The sequence below is a fragment of the Vulpes lagopus genome, chromosome 21 (assembly GCF_018345385.1).
Source record: "Vulpes lagopus strain Blue_001 chromosome 21, ASM1834538v1, whole genome shotgun sequence".
NCBI classification, from domain to species: domain Eukaryota; kingdom Metazoa; phylum Chordata; class Mammalia; order Carnivora; family Canidae; genus Vulpes; species Vulpes lagopus.
The window spans coordinates 15,382,954-15,407,195 of record NC_054844.1 but is presented as its reverse complement, the minus strand read 5'-3'; the positions used below and the strand labels follow the sequence as shown (position 1 = coordinate 15,407,195).

The following is a 24,242-nucleotide window of genomic DNA, read 5'->3' as shown; positions in this document are numbered from 1 at the left end:
CCCTAATTACTAGGAACCAAAAGTTGTACAATTCCTTTTTGATGGTTAATCTCCTAGGACCATAGCACAGCTATAACTCATTAGCTTCCAGGTCATTATGACACAAGAAGTAGGGGATCCCTGGTGGCTCAGTGGTTTAGCGCCTGCCTTCGGCCCAGGGAGTGATCCTGGAGTAGTCCCAGGATCGAGTCTCACGTCAGGCTCCCTGCATGAGGCCTCCCTCTGTATGTGTCTCTGCCTCTCTCTCTCTCTCTGTGTCTCTCATAAATAAATAAATAAATAAAATCTTAAAAAAAAAAAGACACAAGAAGTAGACTCTCAGTCAGAAGAGAGATCAGATAGCTAAGAAAATGGGGAAAAAATAATATACAAAGATACATGTTGAGTGTGTCTGCCTAAGCATCCATATTGGTTAGAGGTTTGCATCATCAGATGTGGTCTTGCTAGTGCCACCTCCAAGGCTGCTCCAAGTGTGGAAATGAGTGTGGCATCCTGTAGCCAATGGACTATGAGTATTTTTAATCCCATTTATGAGATGATCTCTATTTTGAAGTGGAGGTATCAGATTATTTCAGTCTTATGCCATCAAACATCTGATTCATTGAACTGTCTTTGGTCTAACCCATGCCCACCAAGTACACATTTTTGCCACACAAGCCCAACCTGCAGCGTGGAGAGCCCTGGGTCCTAGAGTAACTTTAGTACCTTTGGCAGGGCTCTCTCAGAGAACATCAACAGAAGAATTTCAGCTTCCAAGTCACCTTGACCATGGAGGCAGAATGGATTAACCCCTGGGATTCAGACCACCAGACTATGGGACAGTTACAAGACCAAGTTTTGATGAATTCCTTACCATTCCAATTCAGCTTTATTTATATTTTGGATCTTATGACTCTATCCCTCAGGACCTTATGGCACTTATACCCTGAAAGAGTAAATCTGTATGCCTTCAAAACAGAGGGACTTACTCATTTGGCATTGATTAAAGTTTTCTTAATCTTTTTTAAAGTACTAAGGCCTTTGATACACATGGACCTCTCATATCCCACCACCACGTTTCAACATGCACAAGCCAAATAAGTACTTCTTGTAAAAAGATGTCCCCACCTGTTCAGAAGACTCTATGGAATATCATATGATAAAGCAATAGGGCTTGTGTCCTAAATAATATAGACTCCACATATATACACATCTGTGTGTATAAACGCTAGCTGTAGAGATTTCAACAAAACTTGGCCCATCATCCAGCCTCATCTGAGAGTCACTGCACCTCCCAACAAAATTCCCTGCACTGCCCTAGATACTGTACCTATTAGAATTACAGGTAAGTGTCTTCTGATTTCTACAGAAGGATCTCAACTTACTTATGATAGAGTTGGTTTAGGGTAAGTGAGGAGAGAGCAAGGCACGTGTGAAGGCAGATGGCACAGTATGAAGAAGTACCATGAAGGGAGATGGCACAGTATGAAGAAGTACCATGCTACCTCATCATTAAGTATCCATAATGGTTAGTACTGGTGATGGTGTTGGTACTCATCATGGGTGTGTGTAGGTGAGGTGTTTATGAATTCGATGTGTGTGGGTGTGAATGTTTTCCTGCTTGTCTGTGTGCATGAATGAGAACCCACACGCAAGAATAAATAAACCATAATCTTCACTTTTAGAGTTCTAAGTAAGTATCAGGAAGACGAAAATATCCATCATTAATTAATGTAATAATTGATGTAACATGACATTAAATAATGTTAATGTAAACTATGCACTCTTCTCTGTGCTGTCCGATCACAGGTTAAAGTTGCTCACTGAATAGACTTTGCTTCCGAAAATACAAGTTGGGAAAAAATTAAGCCAAATAACACTATTCTTTAAATTCTTTATTTCATATGCCCAATTCAGTGATATTACAATATGTTCTTTATTTCATATGCCCAATTCAGTGATATTACAATATGTATATTACATACATGCAATCACCCTTTTTATAGATTTAAAATATTAAATGTTGAAAGAATATTATGAATTATAATCAGAATTTACAATAAGGCACTTAAAGAAGTCAAAAGACTTTAAGAATTACATTAAATTTCAAGCACAAATATAAAACAATAAAAGACATTGGTGATGTTGATATTCAGACTGTTGGCCCCATCTTAATTTCCCTGCTCCCCTCCCACTTAGAATCTAACAAACTATTCATTATAAACTGAAATTATAGAATTCTTAGAAAGTAATTGGATGACAAGTTATATGATTCTCTTTACAAATACAATCTGCTTTTCAGCAACCTGTAAGCCATTGAAAAAGTAACTCCATATCCTAAAAAGAAAGCCAAAGCACGATTTGGCTGGGGAAGGGGTGTTAAATACGCGATTGTGTGGTAGATCCGTGCTCCAACAAAGAGTCTGAAGTGCAGGAGGGCTGTAGAAAGATCTGGACCACTCAAGGAATACAGAAGGCCAATGCCAAGAAATGGCACAATATTTTCAAGGTCATTCAGGTGAGCTCTGTGGGAAAAGATGATTAGCAAAACACTGACTTCAAAATCAGTAGAAATAGGTTCATTTTCCCTTTCTTCTAAAACTAATGTTAGTGGATCTTAAAATGCAGATTTATTTCACTTTTTTTTCAAATTGTCTTCCTTCTTCAACCATTTAGCTTTTATTTTAAATATCTCATTATTTTTGTTTCTATCTTTAGTGTATTTCAACATATAACAAAGAAGGCACTTTGCACGCTCAGGCATATCAAAACTGCTGCATCTATTGTCATAAAACTCACTTCAGTTTTTATATATGAAATACTTGCTCTTCCGAGATTCATACAATAGCAATTCAAGATTCTTCTTAAAACACTTCTTTCCAAAAGAAGAAAATCCTTTTGGTTATAATCTTTCATAAGGCTCCCCATCACTTCTGCCAATCTACAAAATCATTACTCAGCCAATCCTTGCTCATCCACCCAAACTACTAGGTTGTCAACAATTAATTTACCATTTCAATACTAAGAATCTTATGCCCTCAACTTCCAAACAACAGAATACATAAGTAGCCTTTCAAATATGGGGAAAATCTTAGCCAATGTATCCTCAAATTATAAAAAGAATTACTGAAGTGAAGAAGCAAAGTACAAAGAATACACAAAAATGATAGACAATATAGAAAGATATGTTTCCTAAATTCTATCTTTATATACTATAGCTAGAAGAAGACAAAAATCATGGTTTAACTACAAGTTTTCCTCTGATTTATGGCATCCTGGGTTTCTCTGGCCAGGAATGAGAATAGAAGGTGCATTTATTATTGGCTTGATTTTTTTGAAGTGCTTAATTTTAAAATCTAATGTCCCTGTTTAAGTTTCCAGAACTAAAATTGTTTTAGAATCTAGACTAGGAGGTGAGATTTTTGATAGAGCTTTATCAGCTACTGATAGGCATTTCAAAATGAAAAAAAAAAAAATTTGTCTTATGTCACTCTTTTTTCTTCTACCAAAAAAATTATTACATATCCCCTGCTCAGCAATCACCATCATCTCCCACCTCTTTTCCTTTCTCCTGTTTCCCATAGCTTGCCTGACAAAGATGGTGACAACATGAAGGTTGAAGAAGATGATAATAACCTAGATAAGTAATAGTTTTGAAAATTTTAAATAAAGAATGATCTGTTCCTGGGGCACCTGGGTGGCTCAGTGGTGGAGCATCTGCCTTCAGCCCAGGTCATGAGCCCAGGGTCCTGGGATCGAGTTCCGCATTGGGCTCCTGGCAGAGAGCCTACTTCTCCCTCTGCTTATGTCTCTGCCTCTCTTCCTGTGTCTCTCATGAATAAATAATTTTTTAAAAAAGGCCTGTTCCTAAATAAAAGCAAAGACAGAATGGTATGAGTGTTCCTGTCCCTTCTCTTTCATGGAACAGGCTACTGATAGCAAGGCGGATGAGAAGGGGCAGGAATACTATTTCCTATTTAGGAAGGATCCACTTCAATTATATGAAGGCTATTTGGTTTGGTCCTTTGAATTCTCCTGCCGTGCCACAGATATAACTTCACCTCCAATGTTGGCCATGTTAGTTTTCTCCCCCACAGCTTTCTGAAAGGTAAGACATTCTAAAGTTGGGGAAGAAGTTTTAAAAGGGAGACCCCATGGAAAACAATGTCTACTTCTAAGCCTTCTAAAACTTCTAAGTTGGGGAAGAAGTTTTTAAAGGGAGACCCCATGGAAAACAATGTCTACTTAAGCAATAAGCAAATAGAATACAGTTTTAAAACAGAGAAGAAAGTCTAGGACAACAAGCGGTAATGGGTTTCACTGGGGGTAGAGGGAAGGAAGGTCAGAGAAGGGCTTCTTTGGACAGTATTAGTCCCTCCATTTTTTTCTGGCCTCCCTATATCTTATTTCACTTCTCCAATTTGCCTTTCCTGTCTTCAGCCTTCCAAATGTTCTTACAGATAACACTGCTCATTGTCCTAGAAATTGTCTGTTTTCAACAGACGCTCATACTCAATGCTAACTCACGCCATTTTACATGCTGTTCTTTTTAGACCCTGGCCCAGGCATACACATACCGAGCTCTACCAGTGAGCACTTGCTATAGTTCAGTATCACCTTTCCATTGGAATCCTTTCTCTGATTGAACAACACAGCTTACCATATAGGGGAAGCTTGTTTCATCTTCCTGTCCTTTCTAGATGGCTACCAAAATCCATTAGTAGGTAGATGTCTTCATGACCACTTTCTATCTGGTCTGTCCCCTTCCCTCCATCATGACTCCTGTTCCCATTTTCTTTTCTCCTTTGGACAGATGCCCCTTGGTATAGCCTTGCTCTATGGCTGACCTTTACACAGCCCTACTCTCTGCTCATGATGCTCCAGTCACAACTTCTTCCCTCAGATCAGAACCACTTGGATTTCTGCATCACCCATCTGATCTGGACCTTATCTCAACCAAAGCTCTTCACACTCAGAATATAGCAGTGTGCTCAAATTCCCACAAAGAAATTATCCCAAATTGACATGATAACTCTTCTCTTCCTCTTCCCAAATCCTAATATCCTTTAAGCTCTTCCTCCATCCAATATTCCTGAATCCTTTAGAAACTTATACCTTGTACCCCACAACTTAACATCTAATAAGAGGCTGCTTTATATCATTCTCTAATTACTACATGTATGTTGGCCTTATTTTCATGGTAAAAATTATAAATCCCTCCAGGGCACGAATCCAGTCTTAAAGCTCTTTTATCATATCCTGATAGAAGTGACATCAATAAACACACAACAACCTCTCAATGAATGTTTTATTCATGCACTGGGTCCAGAAGGGAAGCCATCTAGTTCAACTCCTAGCCTAAGCTTCAGTCCCTTGAAAGAATCCCCAGTAAGCATCACCTAAATTCCATCACTCAGTGAAAAAGTATTTTCTACCTCAGAAGTTAGTATGTTCTACACATCTCTCCTTTCCCTGTATACCAAACCGAAGCCTTCATTCTTTCCCTTTTGAAAAGTTCCCTTTATTTTTCCAGCTGCCCTAATTACCTTACAATTTTCTTTCATCTAGTTGTAACAAATGTATATATGATCTCAAATTCTTTCTAGAACCTCGTGAGATAGGATTAAATAGATACATACATAAAATGTTTTCTAATCATCACTGATTTCTGTCTGCCCAAAGCACTGAGTCGCTGACCTATAAGTCACTTATCTTGACATTTCCACACATATTCCTTTGTTTTTAATTATTTTTCCCACATGTTTATGCATTAATTTTCTCAAGATTGCATATCTTCATTCATGGCCCCATTTCATCCCTGCCATTGGCATATACTAATAGAAATAGCTTCACATGTGGAAGTAGTGTAAAAAAAATCCAGGTTAAAAATGAGATGGGGGAGATTCTGGAAACACTTTATCTGTAAAGTTTCACCGAAAGTAAACTGTTCTTAGAAAGTTTTTGATGGGGTCCATAAGGTCTCAAACAATACAACTGGAAACTGGACACCCTATCTTTCTCGGAGACTTTCTTCTGTTGCCACACTGAAAAGCCAGCGTCTGATCACCAGGGGGCGCTATGCACACAGTCGCTGCACCTCTTCAAGGACACTGATTCCTTTCAGAACTAAGGTCAATTGTTCACAACCTGACTAGAAGATCAGGTTCAATAATGGTTTGCTCCTCTAGAAGTACAGTCTTATGGGTATGGCAAGGAGGGGGAGGCTGGAAGGGGAGAATGGGGAAGAATCTAAAATCTCAAAATAAAATCTATTTTGTTAAGCTTTCACACATGACGCTTGGATCTTCCCTCCAAACCCACGAGTGCTATCGAGTGTCTAATTATTATCACTCTCAAGTCCTGGGCAACGTTATCAGCATAAGGTCATGATTAGCATCATGTATGTGATTACCTGCTCTAGAAGGGATCTACAAAAAGGTAAACACAAAGTTTTGAACTGCTTAATGTCTCTTTGGTGGTTTTGGTAATTCCACAAAGCTGTACTCACCCTTTTCTACTGTTTAATCCCTTTCATAATAACACAATTTTCTGATACTGTTTGAAATTTTCGCACTAATTCTTTGTCCTGAAACTATTTTATTTTAAATCCACGTTCTTGTTGGTCCATTTTTGAGACTAGATGATTTACTCAGTAGGACTGCTAACTTAACAAATATATAACTAAGAGAAGCAGAAGTTAACATTTTATTCAAACTACCTAGCACAGACTTTACTATTAGAAGAAAAACATTCCGTTTAATAAATGACTTGGTCAGTGGAATTCATGTAACTGGAGGCACAAAAAGAAAAAAAAAAGGAAAAATATGAAACTTATAGAATGCCATCAAAAAGATGAATATCTTTATTTCAGAGGTCCCATAAGTAGAAGAGAATGAAAGGGGGGCAGAAAGCTTAACCAAAAAATAATGGCTAAAAACTTCCCAACCCAGAGAAAGAAATAGACATCCAGATGTAGGAACCTCAGATGTACCAAAAAATATGAATCCACACAGACACACCGAAGCATATTGTAATTAAATTACCAAAAGTTAAAGAGAGGGAAAATTTTAAAAGCAGCAGGAGAAAAGTAGCTTGTCTTATGCAAGGGAACCCCATAAGACTACCAGCATACTTTTAATCAGAAACTACAAGGCAGAAGGGAGTGGGATGGGACTCTTTTTAAGAGTCTTAAAAATATAATTAATAAAATAATAAATACCAAATATTTCACAAAGAATTCTCTACCTGGGGGGTGGGGTAAGATGGCAGGGGAGAGTAGGGTCCCCAAGACACCTGTCCCCACCAACTTACCTAGATAACGTTCAAATCATCCTGAAAACCTACAAATTCGACCTGAGATTTAAGGGAACACAGCTGGAATGCTACAGAGAGAAGAGTTTGCACATCTAACAAGTACATCTAACAAGTACAACTCGTTTTTAGCCACTCTGCACTGAGCAAAATGACTAGAAAGAAGAACTCACCACAAAAGAAAGAATCAGGAACAGTACTCTCTGCCACAGAGTTACAGAATTTGGATTACAATTCAATGTCAGAAAGCCAATTCAGAAGCACAATTATAAAGCTACTGGTGGCTCTGGAAAAAAAAGCATAAAGGATTCAAGAGACTTCATGACTGCAGAATTTAGATCTAATCAGGCCGAAATTAAAAATCAATTAAATGAGATGCAATCCAAACTGGGAGTCCTAATGACGAGGATTAATGAGGTAGAAGAAAGAGTGAGTGACATAGAAGACAAGTGGATGGCAAGGAAGGAAGAGAAAATATAATTTAACAATTATAAGACCATGAGGAAAGGTTAAGGGAAATAAATGGCATCCTCAGAAGGAAAAATCTATGTTTAATTGGGGTTCCAGACAACACCGAGAGGGACAGAGGACCAGAAAGCATATGTGAACAAATCATAGCTGAGAATTTCCCTAAATTGGGAAAGGAAACAGGCATTCAGATCCAGGAGATAGAGGGGTCCCCCCCAAAATCAATAAAAACCATTCAACACCTCAACATTTAATAGTGAAACTTGCAAATTCCAAAGATAAAGAGAAAATCCTTAAAGCAGCAAGAGACAAGAGATCCCTAACTTATATGGGGAGAAGTGTTAGGTTAACAGGAGACCTCTCCACAGAGACCTGGCAGGCCAGAAAGGGCTGGCAGGATATACTCAAGGTACTAAATGAGAAGAACATGCAGTCAAGAATACTTTATCCAGCAAGGCTGTCATTCAGAATAGAAGGAGAGATAAAGGGCTTCCAAGATAGGCAGAAATTGAAAATATGTGACCACCGAAACACCTCTGCAAGAAATATTAAGGGGGGTTCTATAAAAGAAAGGAAGACCAAAGAAATTATCCACAAAAACAGGGACTGAATAGGTATTATGATGACACTAAATTCATATCTTTCAATAGTAACTCAGAACATGAATGGGCTTAATGATCCCATCAAAAGACAGGGTTTCAGACAGGATAAAAAAGCAAGACCTATCTATTTGCTGTCTACAAGAGACTCATTTGAGACCTAATGACACCTACAGTCTGAAAATGAAAGGTTGGAGAACCATTTACCATTCACATGGTCCTCAAAAGAAAGCTGGGGTACCCATCCTCATATCAGATAAATTAAAGTTTATCCAAAAGACTATAGTCAGAGATGAAGAAGGGCATTATATCATACTTAAAGGATATATCCAACAAGAGGACCTAACAATCATGAATATTGATGCCCCTAATGTGGGAGCTGCCAAATATATCAATCAATTAATAACCAAAGTAAAAACATACTTAGATAATAATACACTAATACTGGGAGACTTCAACACAGCACTTTCTGCAAATGACAGACCTTCTAAGCACAACATCTCCAAAGAAACAAGAGCTTTAAATGATACACTGGACCAGATGGATTTCACAGATATTTACAGAACTTTAATCCAAACGCAACTGAATACACATTCTTCTCAAGTGCACATGGAACTTTCTCCAGAATAGACCACATACTGGGTCACAAATCAGGTCTCAACTGATACCAAAAGACTGGGATTGTCCCCTGTATATTTTCAGACCATAATGCTTTGAAACTTGAACTCAGTCACAAGAAGAAATTTGGAAGAAACTCAAACATGTGGAGGTTAAAAAGCATCCTGCTAAAAGATGAAAGGGTCAACCAGGAAATTAGAGAAGAATTAAGGATCCCTGGGTGGCTCAGCGGTTTAGTGCCTGCCTTCAGTACATGGTGTGATCCTGGGGTCCTAGGATCGAGTCCCTCATTGGGCTCCCTGCACGGGGCCTGCTTCTCCCTCTGCCTGTGTGTGTCTCTGCCTCTCTCTCTCTTTCTTTCTCTCTCTCTGTGTGTCTCTCATGAACAAATAAATAAAATATTTTTTAAAAAGAGTTAAAAAGATTCATAGAAACTAATGAGAATAAAGATACAACCATTCAAAATCTTTGGGATACAGCAAAAGCAGTCCTAAGAGGGAAATACATTGCCATACAAGCATCTCTCAAAAAACTGGAAAAAACTCAAATGCACAAGCTAACCTTGCACCTAAAGGAACTGAAGAAAAAACAGCAAATAAAACCTACACCAAGCAGAAGAAGAGAGTTAATAAGGATTCAAGCAGAGCTCAATGAAATAGAGATCAGAACTGTAGAACAGATTAACAAAACCAGGAGTTGGTTCTTTCGAAGAATTAATAAGATAGATAAACCATTAGCCAGCCTTATTAAAAACAAAAGAGAAAAGGCTCTAATTAATAAAATCATGAATGAAAAAGGAGAGGTCACAACCAATACCAAGGAAATACAAACGATTTTAAAAAACATATTGTGAGCAGCTATACACCAATAAATTAGACAATCTAGAAGAAATGGACGCATTTCTGGAAAAACACAAATTACCAAAACTGGAGCAGGAAGAAATAGAAAATCTGAACAGGCCAATAACCAGCGAGGAAATTAAAGCAGTCATCAAAAAGCTCCCAAGACATATAAGTCCAGGCCCAGAAGGCTTCCCAGGGGAATTCTATCAAACGTTTGTTTAAAGAAGAAACAATACCTATCTATTCTACTAAAGCTGTTATGAAAGATAGAAAGGGATGGAGTACTTCCAAACTCATTCTATGAGGCCAGCATCACCTTAATTCCAAAACCAGACAAAGACCCCACCAAAATGGAGAATTATAAACCCACATCCCTGATGAACACAGATGCAAAAATTCTCAACAAGAGAATTCTTGTTCCTTCCAATAGGATCCAACAATACATTAAGAAGATTATCCACCATGACCAAGTGGGATTTATCCCCAGGATGCAAGGCTGGTTCAACACTCGTAAAGCAATCAATGTGATAGATCAAACCAACAAGAGAAAAAACAAGAACCATATGATCCTCTCATTAGATGCAGAGAAAGCATTTGACAAAATACAGCATCCATTCCTGATCAAAACTCTTCAGAGTGTAGGGATAGAGGGAACATTCCTCAGCATATTAAAAGCCATCTACGAAAAGCCCACAGCAAATATCATTCTCAATGGGGAAACACTGGGAACCTTTCCCCTAAGATCAGAAACATGACAGAGATGTCCACTGTCACCACTGCTATTCAACATAGTACTAGAAGTCCCAGCCTCATCAATCAGACAACAAAAAGAAATAAAAGGCATTCAAATTGGCAAGGAAGAAGTCAAACTCTCCCTCTTTGCAGATGACATGATACTGTACACAGAAAAACCAAAAGACTCCATGGACCCCAAGATTGCTAGAACTCATACAGCAATTCGGCAGTGTGGCAGGATACAAAATCAATGCCCAGAAATCAGTGGCATTTCTATACACTAACAATGAGACTGAAGAAAGAGAAATTAAGGAATCAGTCAATCTCATTTACAATTGCACCCAAAAGCATAAGATACCTAGGAATAAACCTAACCAAAGAGGTAAAGGATCTATACCCTAAAATCTACAGAACACTTCTGAAAGAAATTGAGGAAGACACAAAGAGATGGAAAAATATTCCATGCTCATGGATTGGAAGAATTAATATTGTGAAAATGTCAATGTTAGCCAGGGCAATTTACACGTTTAATGCAATCCCTATCAAAATACCAAGGACTTTCTTCAGAGAGTGGGAACAAACAATCTTAAGATTTGTGTGGAATCATAAAAGACCCCGAATAGCCAGGGGAATATTGAAAAAGAAAACCAGAGCCGGGGGGCATCACAATGCCAGATTTCAAATTGTACTACAAAGCTGTGATCAAGACAGTGTGGTACTGGCACAAAAACAGACGCATAGATCAATGTAACAGAATAGAGAACCCAGAAATGGGCCCTCAACTCTATAATCAACTAATATTCAACAAAGCAGGAAAGACTATCCACTGCAAAAAGGACAGTCTTTTCAATAAATGGTGCTGGGAAAATTGGACAGCCTTGTGCACAAGAATGAAACTAGACCATTCTCTTACACCACAGACAAAAATACACTCAAAATGGATGAAAGATCTAAATGTGAGACAAGAATCCATCAAAATCCTAGAGAAGAATACAGGCAACACCCTTTTTGAACTTGGCCACAGCAACTTCTTGCAGGATACATCTATGAAGGCAAGGGAAACTAAAGCAAAAATGAACTACTGGGACTTAATCAAGATAAAAAGCTTCTGCACAACAAAAGAAATAGTCAACAAAACTAAAAGACAACCTATAGAATGGGAGAAGATATTTGCAAAAGATATATCAGATAAAGGGCTAGTATCCAAGATTTGTAAAGAACTTCTTAAACTCAACACCCAAGAAACAAACAATCCAACCATGAAATGGGCAAAAGACATGAAGAGAAATCTCACCAAAGAAGACATAGACATGGCCAACAAGCACATGAGGAAATGCTCCGCATCATTGGCCATCAGGGAAATACAAATCAAAACCACAATGAGATACCACCTCACACAGTGAGAATGGGGAAAATTAACAAGACAGGAAACAACAAATGTTGGAAAGGATGTGGAGAAAGGGGAACCCTCTTGCACTGTTGGTGGGAATGTGAACTGGTATAGCCACTCTGGAAAACTATGTGGAGGTTCCTCAAAGAGTTAAAAATAGATCTGCCCTACAACCCAGCAATTGCACTGCTGGGGATTTACCCCAAAGAAACAGATGCAGTGAAAAGCCGAGACACCCGCCCCCACAATGTTTCTAGCAGCAATGTCCACAATAGCCGAACTGTGGAAGGAGCCTTGGTGTCCATTGAAGGATGAATGGATAAAGAAGATGTGGTCTATGTATACAATGGAATATTACTCAGCCATTAGAAATGACAAATACCCACCATTTGCTTCGACGTGGATGGAACTGGAGGGTATTATGCTGAGTGAAGTAAGTCAATCGGAGAAGGACAAACATTATATGGTCTCATTCATTTGGGTAATATAAAAAATAGTGAAAGGTCATAAAAGGGATAGGAGAGAAAATGAGTAGGAAATATCAGTGAGAGTGACAGAACATAAGAGACTCCTAACTCTAGGAAACGAACAAGGAGTAGTAGAAGGGGAGGTGGGCGGGGTAATGGGGTGACTGGGTGACATGCACTGACGGGAGCACTTGACGGGATGAGCACTGGGTGTTATGCTATATGTTGGCAAATCAAACTCCAATAAAAAAATATACAAAAAAAAAAAAAAAGAATTCTCTACCTGATAAAGTTGTCCTTCAGAATTGAAGGAGAGACAAAGAATTCTCTAAACAAAAGCTGAAAGTGTTCATCACCACTACAGCAGCTAGAAATGTTAAAGGATTTTCTTTAAGTTGAAACAGAAGGACATTATTTTGTAAGAAGATAACAAACAGAAGTATAAAACTCACCAGTAAAAGCAAATATAATTAAATTCAAAATACACAGTGGGTGTATAATGTAATGATGGTGGGTAAATTACATAAGTCTAGTATAAAAACTAAAAGACAAGTAGCAAAAATAACTATAATATACAATAGGAAAGGCTAGTCTCTTCAATAAACTGTGTTGAGAAAACTGAATTTCCACATGCAAAAGAATGAAGCCACACCCTATTTTATACTATTCACAAAAATTAATTCTAAAGGGATTAAAGACTTGAAATGTAAGACCTGAAACCATACAATTCCTGGAAGAAAACATAGAGGGTAAGCTCCTTGACACTGGCTTCAGCAGTGATTTTTCTGGATTTGATACCAAAATCAAAGACAACAAAACCAAAATAAACACATGAGTCTCTATCAAACCAAAAAGCTTCTACTCAGCAAAGGAAACCATAATCAAAATGGAAAGACAATCTATGGAGGAAATATTTGCAAGCCACATGTCTGACAGGTGCTTAATACCCAAAATATACAAAGAACTTACACAGTTCTATAGCAATAACAATAATCCAGTTAATAAATATAAGCAAAGACCTGAATAGTTGTTTTTATCCAAAGAAGACATCCAAAACCACTGATTTTTATTCAAAAATCATCCAAAATCAGTGATTTTGATTAACTTCACCTCTCTTAGGATGGCTATTGTCAAAAGAACAAGAGATGATAAATGCTGGCAAAAGGTGGAAAAAAGGGAACTCTGTTGGTAGGAATGTAAACTTGTATAAGCCACAATGGAAAACAGTTTGGAGGTTCCTCAAAAAATTAAAAATAGAACAACCGGATGATCCAGCAATCTCACTGCTGGGTATATATAAAAAAGAAAAAAAGGAAAAAAGAAGAAGAAAAGAAAAGAAAAAAGAAAAGAAAAGAAAAGAAAAAAGAAAAGAAAAGAAAAGAAAAGAAAAGAAAAGAAATCCAAATTCCAAAGAGATATCTGCACTCTCATGTTCACTGCAGCATCATTCACAATAGCCAAGATACAGAAACAACCTAAGTGCCCATCAATGATGAATGGATAAAGAAAATGTGGTATATATGTGCAATGGGACATTATTCACTCTTAAAAAAGAAATAAATCCTATTACATCCAACAACACAGATGAACCTGAAGGGCAGTTAGGCTCGGTAAAATAAAGCAGAGAAAGACAAATGTTATATGGTACCACTTATACGTGGAATCTAAAAGACTGGAAAAAAAATTTTCAACTCATAGAAACAGTAGAAAGGTGGTTGCCAGGGGCTGGGGGGAAATGAGAGGTTGGTAGGGTACAAAAGTTCAGTTATAAGATAAAGAAGGTCTGAGGACCTAAAGCATGACATGGTGACTATAGTTAATAACACTGTACTGTATAATTGAAATTTGCTAAGAGATTAGACCTTAAATGCTCTCATTAAAAAACAGAGGGGGTGGTAACTATGGAGGTCATGGATGTGTTAATAAACTCGATGCAGATAAACCTTTCACAACACATACGTGTTATTGAATCATGGTGCTGTGCACTTTATATGTCTTACAATTTTATTTGTCAATTACAGTTCAGTAAAAGGTGAAAAAAAGTTTGTAATTTATGACTTTATGGCAAAGATTAAGAAGTATACCTTTAGAACTAAGATTCAATTTGCTTTTCTAAAACTGTATTAATTATATTATTAGGAAGTGGTGTGGATAGTATCTTCGCTTATGGCTTTTCATTGCTCATTGAATTCTCAGTACATTAAACATAATACTTATAAGGGAGAGAGAAAAAGGAAGGCAAGACTTCCCACGTCCACATTTCGAGTTTTATGCAAAAGTATCTTCAACTTTTCAAATAAGCTGACAGTCTCACCTCTGGAGAAAGATGACAAAACTGAAGAATCTACCATCCTCGTTTTACCTCCTACCTTTAATACCTTTTAAAAAAATCCCTACACAGTACAAAGTCATTAACTCTGACAAGGTAGGAAATTGGCAACAGGTGCAATTGCACTGAGAGATGGAGACTTCTAGATTCCTAATTTTCTATCATTATTGTATGGACTAGTTAAGATAACTGACTTTTATCCCTTCTTATGACCCCCCAACATCCTCAGTGAACTCTGGGACCAAAATTCTTTGATCAAGTAAATAATTTTAGGGGACAGTGGGTTTACCTCCGTACACGTTCCACCCTATCATCTGTCCGAAGATACTTTTTGGCATTTTCTCCTTTGCCAAAGCTGGCACAGTCTTCTGGGTTGGCAAAAACCTATTCCAAACACCAAGAAAAAAAAAGTTATTTCAAATACCAAATAACGTGGGAGTATTCTATCTGATAAATTATTTGCATTTTAACAGGAGAAATACAGGTATTCAGGTTGGCCCTTATGAAAAGAAAATTTGGAGCTCAAACACCAGGAGGGGTCTATACTTTAAACCTGAGTTTTTAACAGTGCAAAAAAAAACTTTTTTAAAGAAAAGCATAAATAAGAACATAAATAAAAACTAATGCATAAACATAGTGAAAAAAAAAAGGAAAAGTGGAAAAGAGAGCATAATTCCAATCCGTCATCGACTATTATTAAGGTGAACTGGAATCTTTTCCTAGTGATATTGATACAACTTCCCTTAAGAGTATTAATATTCCCACCTGATTGGTTTATATGAAGGTCCTTAATTTACTAACCACATATGTTAGGGAACAGACAAGAAGCATAAGAGCGAGGGGCAGGAAATGTATTTTGTACTTTGCTAGGATATGTGTATCTCTTTTCTTTCATTGAATTAATGAACACTTTCGGTTGAATAATATAATGAAATATAAGAAGTAGAATTGCATTCCTAAAAATACCAAGTCCATGTTCTAGGGCATATGTTCATTTATTCCTTCCTGCAAATTATTATGCTGTTTGATATGATTTCCTCATCCCTTGAAACTTGAAAAATGCATTTAAAAATATTTAAGTGTGTTCCACTGTTTAATAATTTATAATAAAGAAAAACATGAACTACAAAATTAGCCTAATTTAAGGTTAGAAATTCATAAATATTATACTACTTTTCTTAATTTGACATAAGCATTTATTTCAGATAAAGATGTTGAGGAGAACTGATGGGAAGGGACTTAATAGAGTATCAGTTCTTGAGGCCAGCTTTGTCTGTCTTCATTCTAAATAAGTGTCTGGCATTTATGTTCAATAAATATGTTTCATATAAGTAAATAAATGTATTAAAGTGGAAAGTGCATGCGATTCAGGTTTAAAGCAATCTGAATTAGAATCTTAGCTTCATGCTTTATGGGTGTGTAACCTTGGGTAAGCTACCTGACCTCTCTGACTTCCAGTTTCTCATCTGTAAAATGGGGGGACCAATGCTCATTTCACATGATAATACTAAAAACTATGTAAAATGAGTCCATGATTTCACACATACAAAGAGCACCACGTAGCTCCTGGCACATACCACTGGCACTCCACAAATCTGAATTCCTTTCTCCCTTTCTTGTAGGATGGGGTACATTTCTGCTTTGCTTAGTACTACTATGTTTCTGGAGGACATTGTAAATCTGGTGGTAAGCAGTCACTTCACAGCCTGCTGCTCTGACTCCTGGACCCATTAGAGACTCAGAAAGAGAGAGAGAGAAATAGGTGGTTTCCAGGAAGAAGTTGCTGACTAGGGATAGGGACCACACCAATGGAAATAGTTTAGCTTTGTCAAGGTAGTTTTGCTCTATCCTCCCTTACTGGGTTAGAAACCCTGTTTGAGTATATGTCATGCTTTCGAAATCTTTCTATCACTTTCCCCAACCATTAAGAAAAAAATCATTCTTATAATGCTGGGCAGAAATAGCACCCACTTAAGAAGTCAGAACTACACATAATTCAAATGCCTTGTCCCATCATTAAAGGCTCTACTGATGATAATAATAATAATTCTGTCCCCAAAGGTATATCCTTGACCTGTAATAGAACGAAGACACTGGTTACCCATCTGGAAAATGACTATTTTCTAAACTCTAGTTGGCAAAATTACCTTCAAAATGACAGAAAGTTTTCTTGAAAACTCTGATACTCTTAGAATCTCATATACTAAGCATACCTGATAAAGGGTAAAAGCCACAGCGAAAAAAACGTTTACTAGTTTCCAGGAAAAAGTACCTGTTCCATAAATATACCAGATGCATCTGTACCAAAAATGGCATAATTCATTTGCAACATTAAACACTGTGCCATTGGGCTTTACCCACTACCCACCCCCAAAAAAATGTTAATCAAGAAAATTGTTCTCCAAAATGACAACCCTTCAAGGAAAATATTGCCTCCAAATGTCTTACCTTTCTTGTCAATCTAAAGAATGCAGTTGCAGTACTCATAAACATCATTTTTGAAAGAATAATTGTTGTGTAAGAAGCAAAGGCCATGAATACTTCATTTTCCATTAGCTCAGTGAGGTCAACCATTTTCTCAATTTTGGTCTGGAATCCTGAAAAGATTTTAGACAAGATAGGAAAAGTAGATGGGAATACCTCAAAAAACTTGATGGTCACTTGGTGTGCTTATATTGCAGCATTAACCACATTGTTCTTAAAAAATATCCTGGGTTATTGCAGAAGAAATAATCTTTGCTAAAATTTCAAAATAAACAATATTGTGTTTTTCTAGTTCTAGAACATTAAGCTTGAAGATATTAAACAAGCATGGAGTGAAAATGAAAACATAGGGGAATGAGAAGCAAACACAAATGGGTACAATGCTATAAAGTGAGATGAAAATCTTATTTTTGCATCAAGATGAACCATAAGTTGGATGTAAAGGACCAGAGTTCATGGATTGATCTCTCCAGTAACATTAAATTACGTACATAGTAGCACCATTAATGTTTGATTAGAAATGCCAAAGTTCTGGGCCCCTGCGTGTGGCTCAGTTGGTTAAGCATTTTGTTTAAGCATTTGACTCTTAATTTCATCTCAGGTCATGATCTCAGGCTCATGAGATCCGAGCCCTGAGTTGGAATCTGCACTCAGAGCAAAGTTGGCTTGTGATTCTCTCTCCCTCTTCTTCTGCCTCTCCCCCTGGTTACACACACTCTCTCAAATAGTCTTAGAAAAAAAATAAATAAATCCCTAAGCTCTAATATATATCCTTCTTTAGAAACCCAGTTTAGGGATCCCTGGGTGGCGCAGCGGTTTGGCGCCTGTCTTTGGCCCAGGGCGCGATCCTGGAGACCCGGGATCGAATCCCACGTCGGGCTCCCGGTGCATGGAGCCTGCTTCTCCCTCTGCCTGTGTCTCTGCCTCTCTCTCTCTCTCTCTGTGACTATCATAAAAAAAAAAAAAAAAAAAAAAAGAAACCCAGTTTACAGTGTTTTCTCATTTCAAGAGTATTTAAGATCCCAGGCTGCAAGATCTGAATTCCAATCCCACCATTTGGTTATCAACTCTGGTTGAGAGACTTGGCCTCTCTGAAACTAAGTTTCTTCATTTATAAGATGAGAATAGAAATAGTCCTTAACTTACCAGTTTTTGTGGGATTTAGTGAGATAACATGTGGAATATACTTATACTTAGCACAGAACCTGGCCCAAGAAGAACCCTCGATAAGGTTATTATACCTTATGATCATCATTATCACCATGATTATAGTCATCATTAATACCAACACAAGAGAACAAGGAGAAGCAGGATACTGAAACAAAATGCCAGGCAAATGCAAGTAAGGAAGTAGCACTTATGGGACTTTCAAAGAAGGAATAAGCTAATGGAGATTAGCTTTATATAACTCTTCAGTTTACTTCACCTTCCACTGAATGTAACTATCTGTCTGAAGTTGGAAGGGTAAGTGAGAATGTACCCAGAAGGGAAGCTAAGGCAATCTGGTGATACTGAAGTCAAAGTGGATAGGGATTTAGGGTAAAGCTTAACATGTAAATTTCCTACCCTAACTGGTAGCCATTCTTTTTTAACATCCTCTTGTTCAATTATCAGCCCTGCTGTCTGCTTCTTCTCCCTTCCACATAAACACACATCTTTTCTCACATTCAAGCTTCCGTACTACTTAATCTGCTGGGCATGGAGTATGGTCTCTTGGACACAACGTCCGTTCCTGCCTTTAAAACTCAACTCCTATATACAACCTTATCAGGCTGACATCTACCAAATTCTGATCATTCTATCTTTAAAATCTTAAAAAAAAAAATCTGTATCTCTTTCTTTACTCGGTTCAGGTCATACGGTTGTCTAAGTATTGCTGTTACTGTGATATATACAACCACACAGATACATATATGCTTAATTTTATGAGTCCACTATGCGTCCAACTATGCCACGTACTTTAGGTGCATTACATAACCTTTGTAACTATACTAGTATAGTTCTCATAACTATATTCATTTCACGGGTGAAGAAAATGTGATTCAGAAATGTTGAGCAGCCAAGCTAGGACACAACCCATATCTCTGCCTTCGTAGCTTGTACACTAAGTACATTGCACTGTCTCCTTCGAGAAGAGACTGCAAACTGCTTAATTCTGATTCAACTAACTTTGAAAGCCTGCTCTGTGGCTGGTACACTCTTTGTCTGTTATCATGTTTCCTCTCCCAATTATGCTACAGTGTACCTGTACCTACAGGATAGGTACTATCATTCCCATTTTCCAGATAAAGAAACCAAAGCTTCCTAAGTAACCCCTATTTTATTTATTTTATTTTATTTTATTTTATTTTATTTTATATTTTTAAAAACATGTTATTTATTTATTTACTTATTTACTCATTCATTCATTCATTCATTCATGGCAGACACTGAGAGAGAAGCAGAGACACGGGCAGAGGGAGAAGTAGGCTCCCTGCAGGGAGCCCGATGCAGGAATCGATCCCAGGACCCCAGGATCACAACCTGAGGTAAGGCAGATGCTTAACCACTGAGCCACGCAGATGCCCCAATAACCCCTATTTTTAAAGGCAGGCTGAATATGTACTTCAGATTTAAGCAAACAGAAACTATATGTTCCAGTTTAAAAAATAAAACCAAATGCATAGGACACATTAATCCACCTCCAAAAGTCAGTAGTCTTGAAACACATAATGTGATATAAGCTCTCAGCGCAAGGTAATACTTTACCACCATTTAATGGATCTGCTCTTGTTCTGGTAGAGGGGGTGGGAGTGGGGAAGAAGTCTTGATTAAAACCTCACTATCCTTCAAAGCTCCTGTAGAGTAATTAGCTTAACAAGGGATCCTTAAGTCCTATGCCTCTGGACAGAGATCTGAGGAAACACAGCAGGAATGTTAATAGTAATAAAAAAAAAAAAAAGTTACATAGAAGTTTATCAAGTCGGAACTGTTGTTATTTAGCAATAATTTTACAACTAAAATAGTTTCCGTAGGTCTCTGCAGATGTCTACAGAACGAAATAGATTCAGCAATGGAATAAAAGTCCAGAGGATGGGTTTTCTTTTAGTGAAAACTGGCATTGAAAAAGAAGAGAAAAAGCAGAAGCCTTCCAGAACTGCTGATGGGAAAAGAACACAAAGACGTCGGCAGCTGGAGAAAAAGGCAAAGCCAGGGTTTTTGTTTTTCATTAAATGTGAACAACACGTTGACACTGCACCTCACACAAAGAGGTTTTCCAGCACCAAGAATGTGGCCTAACTCCTCCAGTCTGTGGTTCCAGGAGATGGGCCAGTGCTGAGCCTCTGCATTCCCACCCGACAGGTCCCGGAACCGCTCCTCGGAGACCAGCACCTTCCACTCCAGCAGGCCTGCGGGCCAGGTGTGCAGCAGTGAAGGTAAGACACGAAGAAACAGAAGTGATTTCAAGCATGGAATAGGACGGTGCTGGCCTAGACTTTTTTCCAAAGCTGATCTGTCAGTTAAGTTGCCTTGAGCCTACATTGTGGCTGGGCGCTGCAGTCAAGACAAAATTACTGGGGTGCTTGGGTGGCTCAGGTGGTGAATAAGCATCTGCTTTTGGCTCAGGTCATGATCTCGGGGTCCTAGGATCAAGCCTCACTTCTCCCTTTCCCTTTGCCCTTCCCCCTACCCCTACTCGTGCTCTCTCTCTCTCTCTCTCTCTCTCTCTCTCAAATTAGTGGATAAGCTTTTTGCTAGAGAAGGTCACCTGGAGGCTGGAAAGGAGTGTCATAGTACTAATAATTCAGAGGGTAAAATGTCAGGTGTTTTGGGTATTCCAGAATAAGGTGTGAATAATCTAAGACAAGACAAAACAGGAAACTGCACTGTTGTCATGACAAATTCTAAATGTACCGTGTGTCATTCCCTTTGCTGTCCATCACTGGTTGGCATAGCAGAGAACACCAGAGAGCTGGGCTCCATTCCCTGAACTGGAGGTGACCGCCGTTGAAGGGACAAGGAGCAGCATGGGGAACACACAGAGACGCAAGGACGAGGCTAGAGGCCGGGGACATTCGGCTCTGCTAGTTTACTGCCTGTGGTTTAACTTCTCTGGGACCTACTTACCTTCCTTGGATAATGAGGTTAATAATACCTCCAACGTGCAGGATTCTTGTGAGTCAAATGAGTAAAGTGTACAGAGCTTAGAACTAAGTGCTGTGTAACTATCCAGGAAATAAGTTCCTGCTTTGGTACTGTCCTAGGCACCGAGGAGATAATTTTAGAAATTTCAAACAGCTTTCCCATGATTTCACTTGATCTAGAAAACTCTAAGGTAGTCAGAGCCAGGAGTATTTGTCTCTGCCTTTAATCTATAAGGAAACAGAGGCCTGAAGAGGTACAGGGAGTAATGCGACCCAAATTCACTGTGGATGGACCAAGACTAGAACCCAGTTTTCTCAAGTGTTTAATTCATGAGCAGCCACTATCAAGGTTAAGAATTCTAGACCGCTCTGGTTTTCTGGGGGCGCCTTTTTCTGTTCCATCTTGTATTCCTATCTCACCCTTCTATCTAAACACAATGCCTACCCCTACTGTATCTATTACAGTTGAGTCTTTATCTCTCAACCATGGAATACTCCTCTTTACAGGCTCTTGGCCAAAAAGGGCAAAGTTCTCTTCTTATTTATGGTGGCCTTGCAACATCAATATTGTGAAACACACAAAAATCTGGTCACACATCCGCTGAGCCATGACTCTGCAATTTTATGACTTCCCAAACAAACATAACACTACCTTAAGATAAAGAAAAAAAGATAATTTAACGGCCTTGTTGCTGTTTATCAATTCTAGGATTTTCTGAACGGGGCAAGGTGACTGCAGACCTGGCCTCCTATGCTTCAGAGCCCAGGTGCTGGGGGGAACATGCTGGGGGCGCTGGGAAGATGTGGGGTAAGGCGGCTCTCAGGTGCTGTGCTGATCTCCCTTCCCAGCCTCCGTGGTTAGTAAACTACACCCTAAAGCAAACCCTGAGAAAAACTGTACTTGTTTGCCACCAAGAGCAACATTCAAAATCGGACTGATTTGCCATTTTAAAAAATCACCAAAGTCCCCACATAGTCCTCTCCTTCTGGAAACAGAAAAGGACAACAGACCCTATCATTATCTATCTCCCAGTATAGAAGGCCTTCAGGGTATGCAAAAGGTATGTGTAGCTTGGTATTCAAGGCAAGCTAAGGCCCTAAAGAACTCATCTTAAGTGGAAGAAAGGCTGTAAACTAGAGGATCTGGGGATTTTCCATGTGACCATACAACAATGCTTGATTATAACCCACTTGGCACTCCCTTGGAGACAAACCAGGCAGAGGGCAAAGGAGAAAACAAAAGGGTGCCCAGAATACTAAGAAGCCTTGGGACTATTTTGAAGGAAGCAAGGAGATGGGGGATTTGCATGCACCCTTCTCTCCACTGCCCCAGGCCAGCCAACCAGAGCAGTAAAAGCTGAGTCCATACCTCCCATGGCTTCTTCTTCCAGACAGGGAGTGTGGGGTGGTGGGGGGGGGGGGGCGGGGGGGGGGTTAGGTGGTTGGAAGGGGTTGGCTATAGTATCACAAAGTTTATGTTCTCTTGCACTTTGTTATTATTATTATTATTATTATTAATTATTTAACTTGCTGATGTTCCTCTTGCCTAACAAAGTGAACCATGAGGAGCAAGTCCTTCCTAGACCTCAGTAGGTGCAAAGGCCAATTCGTCCAGAGCCGCTGCAAGATTCCGCACCCTTCGATAGAACATAAGTTGCTTAAAACTGCAGCGACTTCATATATTCCTACAGTTTGCACCCAGCGTGTTGGGCACACAGAGGCCCGAGCTGGCCTGGGGTAGGGGTGAATTCGGCTCCGCCTCTTCCAGGTTGCGATTTCACTTCTCCGGGACCCCAAAGTTGGGGTGACCTGAAAAGATTTCCTCTCGGAAGTTTCCTCCCTGGAGTCTGACCACGGGGACAACCTAACGTGCAAGGGTGCAGGAGCCCACCTGCCTTTCGGAGGCTCAAGGGAGCAGGGAAGTTTCCCGCGGCCGCAGAGCCCTGAAGCCCAGGCCCCGGCAGCCGCGCCCGCTCCTCCGCCCCCGCGCCCCGGGCCCCCCGCGCCCCCGCCCCCGCCCCCGCCCCCACCCCGGGCACGTACTGCGAGTCGGAGCAGGAGCACCGCGGCGCACCTGTGCCAGCGGCGGGGCGCACGGCCACTGCGGGGACTTGCACGGCGCGGCCCCGGGACCCTAGCACCGCACCCACCCCGGCTGGTTCGCTCTTATTCGCTCTCCAGCGCTTCCAGCCGGACTCCCAGCCCGGCCAAGCACCTCCCCCAATCGCCTGATTTTCTGTGGCAGAGTAATCCCCGCCCCCGGGTCTCCTTCCTTGACCCCCTGCGGCTCCTCCCGGGCTCTGTCCCCTTTGCAGTGGGGGCGGGGACCTGAGCGGTTCGCTCGGGACTTCTGCTGCCTGGAGACTGGCAAAGCTTTTAGGTAGCTGGAAACCATTTGCAAAGGTGCTAATGCTGAATTTTGAAAGCTTTAAAAGCTCTATAGAGGAGTTAAATCTCGGGGGGGGGGGCAGACTGATGAGAAATCATTCACAAAAGTGCCTCCCATTGAGCTTCACTTTCCCCGGACCCGTGGCAAGGCAAAGGCTGGCACGGACACGGTGCAACGTTCAGTCAAGATCGCCTCTTGACTTCCAGGTCTCTAATCCCCGGCAGTTTGCCTCCTCGCTCTGGCCCCTCGTGTGCAGAGTCCAAAATGGAATTGGAGATTGTATTGCGTCAGTCCGTTACACAGTCAGCCTAGTATGGTTTTTACAGGGACATTTAGGGGAGTGTTGTAGGAAGGCATCGTTATCCTGACATCCGTATCTAGAGCAGGGAATATTTCTAAGCTTCCGAGTCCCCGCAAAAATATTTATGGACCTAGCTTCCATGGTTTTATCTAAAACTGTTTAAGGATTTATGTTTTCAATCTATGTTACTTCTCTCCTGGTAATAC

At 39.6% G+C, this 24,242-nt stretch overlaps 1 protein-coding gene across 1 annotated transcript; it reads right to left on the bottom strand.

Annotated features, from left to right (window-relative positions):
• Window positions 1-1,859: 1,859 nt before the first annotated feature.
• Window positions 1,860-23,546, bottom strand: MGST1 (microsomal glutathione S-transferase 1). The gene is made up of 4 exons (XM_041736196.1): window positions 23,390-23,546; window positions 17,187-17,335; window positions 15,028-15,122; window positions 1,860-2,504 (listed from the first exon to the last, which is right to left on the bottom strand). The coding sequence occupies exons 2-4, from the start codon at window positions 17,310-17,312 to the stop codon at window positions 2,258-2,260; spliced, it is 468 nt and encodes a 155-aa protein (XP_041592130.1). The 5' UTR covers window positions 17,313-17,335; window positions 23,390-23,546; the 3' UTR covers window positions 1,860-2,257.
• Window positions 23,547-24,242: the final 696 nt, after the last annotated feature.